Consider the following 9,289-nt stretch of genomic DNA (forward strand, 5'->3'; position numbering starts at 1 on the left):
TCTGTGTTCCCCGTGTTCTCATGTTCCTGTCTATGTTCCCCGTGTTCTCATGTGTTCCTGTCTGTGTTCCCCGTGTTCTCATGTTCCTGTCTGTGTTCCCCGTGTTCTCATGTTCCTGTCTGTGTTCCCCGTGTTCTCATGTTCCTGTCTGTGTTCCCCGTGTTCTCATGTGTTCCTGTCTGTGTTCCCCGTGTTCTCATGTTCCTGTCTGTGTTCCCCATGTTCTCATGTTCCTGTCTGTGTTCCCCGTGTTCTCATGTTCCTGTCTGGGTTCCCCATGTTCTCATGTTCCTGTCTGTGTTCCCCATGTTCTCATGTTCCTGTCTATGTTCCCCATGTTTTCATGTTCCTGTCTGTGTTCCCCGTGTTCCTGTCTGTGTTCCCCGTGTTCTCATGTTCCTGTCTGGGTTCCCCGTGTTCTCATGTTCCTGTCTATGTTCCCCATGTTTTCATGTTCCTGTCTATGTTCCCCATGTTCTCATGTGTTCCTGTCTGTGTTCCCCGTGTTCTCATGTTCCTGTCTGTGTTCCCCGTGTTCTCATGTTCCTGTCTGTGTTCCCCGTGTTCTCATGTTCCTGTCTGTGTTCCCCGTGTTCTCATGTTCCTGTCTGTGTTCCCCGTGTTCTCATGTTCCTGTCTGTGTTCCCCGTGTTCCTGTCTGTGTTCCCCGTGTTCTCATGTTCCTGTCTGTGTTCCCCGTGTTCTCATGTTCCTGTCTGTGTTCCCCGTGTTCTCATGTTCCTGTCTGTGTTCCCCGTGTTCTCATGTTCCTGTCTGTGTTCCCCGTGTTCTCATGTTCCTGTCTGTGTTCCCCGTGTTCTCAAGTTCCTGTCTGTGTTCCCCGTGTTCTCATGTGTTCCTGTCTGTGTTCCCCGTGTTCTCATGTTCCTGTCTGTGTTCCCCGTGTTCTCATGTTCCTGTGTGTGTTCCCCGTGTTCTCATGTTCCTGTCTGTGTTCCCGTGTTCTCATGTTCCTGTCTGTGTTCCCCGTGTTCTCATGTTCCTGTCTGTGTTCCCCTTGTTCTTACCCTGAACCTTTCACACTGTTCTCCTAACTATCATATAAATGTACCATAAGTCAATATATATCCGAAACGGAGACGGAAACGATTTCAAACCAAAGTCGTTTTCTAAAAAGTCTTCCGTCCACACGGAATCGGCTCAAGAAATGTGTCCGTCCAGTATAATGGACACAGCTGTAGTACATATGCCGGGCCTGTAAGTGGCGCTGTACTTCCGCCTCAAAATACACCAAAAGCAGCGAAGAAGACCGATGACGATTATAATAATGATATTATACTTGTTGCAGATGGTTGCGGTCGAGGAGATGTAGATGTTGCACTAACATCATGGTCAGTAGCTTCTGGAGCACGGAAGCAGCCCTGTGATCCGCCATTGTTGTTGTTGTTGGCGAAACCCATCAGCAATGACGCGGGGTGAGCAGGAGAGGTGGGGAGAGGCGGGGCTATGGCGTTATCGATTCAGGAAATGATCCTATAGGACGTACACACGGAGCAGCAAGCGTGTCGTCTCCAGACCCACCCACCTTGGGAGCCGGCTTCAGAGCCTGAATCCGATACACTTTGAAGCCGGCTCCCAAGGTGGGTGGGTCTGGAGGCGACACGCTTGCGGCTCCGAAGTGTATCGGATTCGGGCTCTGAAGCCGCGGCTCCGTGTCGACGTCGCGTGGACGACCCGTTTATACGATAAAGAACTGTAGCGGATACAACTGGTATCGCCTCCGTGTGGACGGGGCCTAAATGCTCTCAGACAGAAGGCTTTGGGGTTCAGGGAGTAACCCTCTGGATGTTAGGTTTGGAGTCAGCGTGTGCTGTGCTTCTGTTGTCAGATCTGTCCTCCAGCTGGAAATAGATTCTGTGAAATGCACTTTATTCAATAATTCAACTTTGGTTTAAACTTGTAGATTTATTCATTTCTTACCAGAAGGAGATTAAGTGTGGAATTTCCACCACGATAACTTTGAGATTATTTTCCGGTAATCTAGGTTTCATTTTGAAATCATCAGCCCGGGATTTTGCTCTCATCGATTTCAAGAATGTTTGAGTGAGTTTTTTTTTACCTACAATAACTTTTTATATAACCTTTAATAAAACACACGTGTGTTCAGTGTGTGTGTGTGTGTGTGTGTGTGTGTGTGTGTGTGTGAGTGTGAGTGTGTGTGTATGTGTGTGTGTTCAGTCTGTGTGTGTGTGTGTGTGTGTGTGTGTGTGTGTGTGTGTGTGTGTGTGTATGTGTGTGTGTTCAGTCTCTGTGTGTGTGTGTGTGTGTGTGTGTGTGTGTGTGTGTGTGTGTGTGTGTGTGTGTGTGTGTTCAGTCTGTGTGTGTGTGTGTGTGTGTGTGTGTATGTGTGTGTGTTCAGTCTGTGTGTGTGTGTGTGTGTGTGTGTGTGTGTTCAGTCTGTGTGTGTGTGTGTGTGTGTGTGTGTATGTGTGTGTGTTCAGTCTCTGTGTGTGTGTGTGTGTGTGTGTGTGTGTGTGTGTGTTCAGTCTGTGTGTGTGTGTGTGTGTGTGTATGTGTGTGTGTTCAGTCTGTGTGTGTGTGTGTGTGTGTGTGTGTGTGTTCAGTCTGTGTGTGTGTGTGTGTGTGTGTGTGTATGTGTGTGTGTTCAGTCTCTGTGTGTGTGTGTGTGTGTGTGTGTGTTCAGTCTCTGTGTGTGTGTGTGTGTGTGTATGTGTGTGTGTTCAGTCTCTGTGTGTGTGTGTGTGTGTGTGTGTGTGTGTGTGTGTGTGTGTGTGTGTGTGTGTTCAGTCTGTGTGTGTGTGTGTGTGTGTGTGTGTATGTGTGTGTGTTCAGTCTGTGTGTGTGTGTGTGTGTGTGTGTGTGTGTTCAGTCTGTGTGTGTGTGTGTGTGTGTGTGTGTGTGTATGTGTGTGTGTTCAGTCTCTGTGTGTGTGTGTGTGTGTGTGTGTGTTCAGTCTCTGTGTGTGTGTGTGTATGTATGTATGTATGTATGTATGAATGTATGTATGTATGTATGTATGTGTGTGTGTGTGTGTGTGTGTGTGTGTGTGTGTGTGTGTGTGTTCAGTCTGTGTGTGTGTTCAGTCTGTGTGTGTGTGTGTGTGTGTGTGTGTATGTGTGTGTGTTCAGTCTGTGTGTGTGTGTGTGTGTGTGTGTGTTCAGTCTGTGTGTGTGTGTGTGTGTGTGTTCAGTCTGTGTGTGTGTGTGTGTGTGTGTGTGTGTGTGTTCAGTCTGTGTGTGTGTGTGTGTGTGTGTGTGTGTGTGTGTTCAGTCTGTGTGTGTGTGTGTGTGTGTGTGTTCAGTCTGTGTGTGTGTGTGTGTGTGTGTGTGTGTGTGTTCAGTCTGTGTGTGTGTGTGTGTGTTCAGTCTGTGTGTGTGTGTGTGTGTGTGTGTTCAGTCTGTGTGTATGTGTGTGTGTTCAGTCTGTGTGTGTGTGTGTGTGTGTGTGTGTGTGTGTGTGTGTGTTCAGTCTGTGTGTGTGTGTGTGTGTGTGTGTTCAGTCTGTGTGTGTGTGTGTGTGTGTGTGTATGTGTGTGTGTGTATGTGTGTGTGTGTGTTCAGTCTGTGTGTGTGTGTGTGTGTGTGTGTGTCTGTGTATGTGTTCAGTCTCTGTGTGTGTGTGTGTGTGTGTGTGTGTGTGTGTGTGTGTGTGTGTGTGTGTGTATGTATGTATGTATGTATGTATGTATGTATGTATGTATGTATGTATGTATGTGTGTGTGTGTGTGTGTGTGTGTGTGTGTGTGTGTGTGTGTATGTATGTATGTATGTATGTATGTATGTGTGTGTGTGTGTGTGTGTGTGTGTGTGTGTGTGTGTGTGTGTTGCCTCTGCTAACTAGTCCAATAGCTGTGTTTCCTGCAGTCTACCTTGGTTTATTAGTATTCCCACTTGAGCAGTGAGGTTTTGCTTTATTGGTTATTTTAGTGTATTTTGTATTTAGGTAGTCTCTTCTGGTTCTTCTTTGTTTGTTTGTTTGTTTGTTTGTTTACATCCTTTGTTTTGCTTCAGGCTGCTTGTATGCCATTTATTCTGAGCTTTAATTCCTTAAACAACTGGTCTTATGTTGCTTTCCCTTTCCCCAGCAGCTGGGACGTCACAGCATCCGTTCTATACAACAAACCACTTCTCCATTCGCTAGCCCTTTCAAACAAACTGAAGGTTGTGATGTGACGCTGGAAATCTGAATGTTTCCTCACAGTTTGGTTTCATAATCCTTCCACGACTTGTCGAACGGCTTCTTCAGATCCTGAAAGAGACATCACAATATTAACACACACACACACACACACACACACACACACACACACACACACACACACACACACACACACACACACACACACACACACACACACACACACACACACACACACACACACACACACACACACACACACACACACACACACACACACACACACACTGACCCCTTTGACTCCCTTCAGGTCTCCCTTCAGCAGGCTGTCCAGAGGGAACGTGATGATGTTGTTCATGTTCTGCAGCTGCAGACAGGAAGTGACATCAGAGCGTAAACAAAAGTTAACACATTGACCAGAAATCACATTTTAAAGTAGAATCATTAAAAAAAAATGTTTTCGCTAATTTGTAAATATTTCACAGATTTTTACCATTTCATTTTGTTGATCTTCATTTTGAGAGAACATTGTTCTCATAGATTTTAAATGCTCTCTAACATTTTTGATTTTTTATTAATAAAATAGTTTTTTTGCTGGAAATGATTATTTTCTTTTTTTTTTCATGTTGATTTTTTTTCTGTAATTTTGTGATTTTATCTCCAAAAAAAATTAGATTTTCTTTATAATTTGTATTTTTTTTCAAATTGGTCAGATAACTGCATTTTAATTTTTTCGGTAAATTTGTGATTTTTCTCAGAAACTGTAATCTTTTCCCCATAAAGCTTTATTTTTATAAATGTTTCAGTTTTTTCGTGTAAATCACACATTTTTCTTGTAATTTAATTTATCTTATTTTCTCATTAACTTTTTTCTTTTCACGTTTAGAACCAGAGACAGTTTCGTCCCACAGGCCATCAGGCTGCTGTTGGTCTGTATGTCTTGTAACTGCTCTGTTGAGGAACCTGCGATCTAAGCATTTCATTCATTACAGAGCTACACTGTACGTGACAACAGACCCTGAGCCTTGAATACGTGGTTGACCGACTTCCTCCCATCACCTGGAATACTCTCACGTGTTGCTCTGGGTTTTAAACATTGGGACGATGTACTGAACTCATTGTGAGAGGATAAAACTGGTCACCAGGTTCTTGAAGAGTGCCGTCAGCTCTTTGGTGAACACGGTGAACTTGAGGAAGGCCGATCCCACGTCGGCGTCGTCCCTGCCGACGCAGCTGTCCCCGAGGCGCTCCATGGCCTGGACGTACTGCTCCTCGTTCTCCACGTGAGCTGGAACACAACGTTCGTTTACTCACCCTCAGAACCAGGCCGTCGTTAAAAACATATATATTAGTTTTTAATGTTATTATATTTTTTATTGTTTATATCTATTTTTTTTATTTTTTTTATGCAACTTGGATTATTTATTGTTATTTGATTTGATTGGAATCAGAGATGTTTTGACAGCGACTTCTTTACTCAGCACTTTATAAAGATCTGAGTTCAAGCTAATCTGAGAGGAGCTGATCTGTGAAGACGAGCCTCCCTCGGCATGCTGGGACATGACGGAGGAATGACAGGAATGTGGAGGTGAGACTCCACCTGTCTACACACACACACACACACACACACACACACACACACACACACACACACACACACACACACACACACACACACACACACACACACACACACACACACACACACACACACACACACACACACACACACACACACACACACACACACACACACACACACACACACACACACACACACACACACACACACACACACACACACACACACACACACACACACACAAACACCTTCAGCAGGAGAGGACTCTTTAAAGTAGAGACACTACATACTGATATACACCTGAACATCAGCAGGAGAGGACTCTTTAAAGTAGAGACACTACATACTGATATACACCTGAACATCAGCAGGAGAGGACTCTTTAAAGTAGAGACACTACATACTGATATACACCTGAACATCAGCAGGAGAGGACTCTTTAAAGTAGAGACACTACATACTGATATAAACCTGAACATCAGCAGGAGAGGACTCTTTAAAGTAGAGACACTACATACTGATATACACCTGAACATCAGCAGGAGAGGACTCTTTAAAGTAGAGACACTACATACTGATATACACCTGAACATCAGCAGGAGAGGACTCTTTAAAGTAGAGACACTACATACTGATATACACCTGAACATCAGCAGGAGAGGACTCTTTAAGGTAGAGACACTACATACTGATATACACCTGAACATCAGCAGGAGAGGACTCTTTAAAGTAGAGACACTACATACTGATATACACCTGAACATCAGCAGGAGAGGACTCTTTAAAGTAGAGACACTACATACTGATACACACCTGAACATCAGCAGGAGAGGACTCTTTAAAGTAGAGACACTACATACTGATACACACCTGAACATCAGCAGGAGAGGACTCTTTAAAGTAGAGACACTACATACTGATATACACCTGAACATCAGCAGGAGAGGACTCTTTAAAGTAGAGACACTACATACTGATATACACCTGAACATCAGCAGGAGAGGACTCTTTAAAGTAGAGACACTACATACTGATATACACCTGAACATCAGCAGGAGAGGACTCTTTAAAGTAGAAATACTACATACTGATATACACCTGAACATCAGCAGGAGAGGACTCTTTAAAGTAGAGACACTACATACTGATATACACCTGAACATCAGCAGGAGAGGACTCTTTAAAGTAGAGACACTACATACTGATATACACCTGAACATCAGCAGGAGAGGACTCTTTAAAGTAGAGACACTACATACTGATATACACCTGAACATCAGCAGGAGAGGACTCTTTAAAGTAGAGACACTACATACTGATATACACCTGAACATCAGCAGGAGAGGACTCTTTAAAGTAGAGACACTACATACTGATATACACCTGAACATCAGCAGGAGAGCACTCTTTAAAGTAGAGACACTACATACTGATATACACCTGAACATCAGCAGGAGAGGACTCTTTAAAGTAGAGACACTACAGTGCGGTTCGTTTTCACACGATCAGGGTTACGTGGTTTTGAGGAAGTTATGAAACGGAAAGCATTTCACAGCAGGAAGTGACAGAAAGGGAAGATATTAGTGGACGGACGGCGCTGGAACTCACCGAGACCCGAAGTGTTGATGGACTTCACCGACTTCTTGATCTTGTGCAGAACGGAGCGGTCCCCGTCCAGAGCCTGAGGGCAGAAACACCGTCAGAACAACAACATGTCCGTCTGCAGGGGGGCAACTGCAGAACACATTATACAAATATAATGTAATACATCATAATGTTCTGTCTGCTGCCTTTTATTAAATCAAATAATATGATATCATATCTTAACGCTTTTAATGGTGTACGTAAAGCACTTTGAATTCTTTCTTGTTTAAGATAAGAAACTCAAGCAAACAGACTGAAAGCCCCTGGGCCAGTGTGCTGTATTATTTTAACTGCCCAACTCATAAGCACTTCTAAATGCTTCTTCTTGCCCCTCGTATGATCGTATGTGTTTTGATTGTTTGTGTTGGTTTGAAAACTGCTGCTCTACATCTGGTTGTGTGTTTCTGTATAAGGACAATAGAGGCTTTCTTCTTCTTCTACTATAGCGTTATTAATCGTGTGGGGAAAGCAGCAGAGTGAAACACTGGACAGTACAGATTCACACGAGGATTATACAATTACAAATACAATTATTATGAAATGTGCTGGATCAATAAACTTGCCTTTTGACTCACACTTTCTCAGAAATCAGGACTCAAACCTCCAGACTCAGACAGTTTCATCCCACGGGCCATAAGAGTATTAAACACCTGAACTCTGTGGACAACATCCATAATGTTCGTCTGGCTGCTACTTAGAAATGATTGATCTAATATATCATATTTCAATAACTTGTATATAGACTATTATTACACTATTTCACTTTTTTTATTTACTATTTACTTGCACTATTTTTTCTGTGTATCTGTGTTATTGTGTTGCTCTGTTGGAGATTTCCATCGTCATAACTACACTGTAGCTATGTACGCATCACCAATAAAAGCCTTGAACTTTGAACCTTGAAACGTGTAATATATATTGTCTGTGCAACCCAATAGGAAACAGTTAGCGCCTCAAACTAAAATACAAATGCAGAAACACAAGCAACTTCTTCCAGTTCCCTTATCATCCAATCACGGTGCAGTATGTGAACGAGCAGCTGGTCTGATCAGCTGACCTTGCAGATCCTTCCTGTCAGCTGATGCCCTTTGCTCAGCTTCAGCTCCGTGTTCCTGCAGACACACGCTGAGTCACCGCTCAGTGAAACACGCAGAACGTCCAGGAGCTCAGCGAGGTCTGACTCTAAGTCACTAACACAACAACAACATCTGCAAAACCTCCCTCAGTTTCAATCCCAGCGCGTCATGACCTGTCTGCTGCAGAGTTAGAGAAGGTTTCAGATCCTTTAACCCTAAAGCCACACTGTAAGAACACAACTAGTTCAAGTCCCGCATTGGAAGTGTACTTAAGTCAAAGTATATCCAGTTAAATGTTTGTTATGAACTCAGACACTCAGGGTGTAGGACCCAAATGCACGACCCGGGAGACAGAGCTAAAGTATTGGTAAGATACTTTATTTTTCCAAAACAAGATGAACAAAAAATGGTCACTATCTAATGTCAGGATGAGATGACATAAAAAGAGAACAAAATGAAATCACTCACGTAGTGAGGAACAAAAACCTTTCTAGAGAACAAAGAGAGCATAGACCTGACCATGGCAAGAGACAAGAGCAACTGACCCTGAACACTGGGAGACAGGGGAATTTAAAACACACAACAACAAGACACAGGGGGGGACAATCAGGGGTGGGGCTGGTCCTCATGATCACAGGAGACACACAAGGACAACAGGTGAACACAATCAGACAATTAGACAAACCAGGGAAACTAACGACAGAGAGGAAAACACAGAGAGAAGGACCAGACAATACACAGAGAGGGAAACACAGAGAGAAGGACCAGACAATACACAGAGAGGAAGACACAGAGAGAAGGACCAGACAATACACAGAGAGGAAAACACAGAGAGAAGGACCAGACAATACACAGAGAGGAAAACACA

At 43.7% G+C, this 9,289-nt stretch overlaps 1 protein-coding gene and 1 pseudogene across 2 annotated transcripts in view; both read right to left on the minus strand.

The window, feature by feature from the left end:
• LOC307016319 overlaps positions 1 to 9,289 on the minus strand; it is a 264,046-nt pseudogene that overhangs the window by 192,420 nt on the left and 62,337 nt on the right. The gene's annotated exons all lie outside the window — the stretch shown is intronic.
• asap2b (ArfGAP with SH3 domain, ankyrin repeat and PH domain 2b) overlaps positions 1 to 9,289 on the minus strand; it is a 57,552-nt gene that overhangs the window by 38,399 nt on the left and 9,864 nt on the right. The window contains 4 exon segments of the mRNA XM_079647086.1: positions 4,181 to 4,230; positions 4,412 to 4,486; positions 5,262 to 5,407; positions 7,310 to 7,382. Coding sequence (XP_079503212.1) covers positions 4,181 to 4,230; positions 4,412 to 4,486; positions 5,262 to 5,407; positions 7,310 to 7,382 — 344 coding nt within the window.

This window comes from Notothenia rossii (genome assembly GCF_949606895.1).
Source record: "Notothenia rossii genome assembly, chromosome: 8".
In the NCBI taxonomy this organism is placed as follows: Eukaryota; Metazoa; Chordata; class Actinopteri; order Perciformes; family Nototheniidae; genus Notothenia; species Notothenia rossii.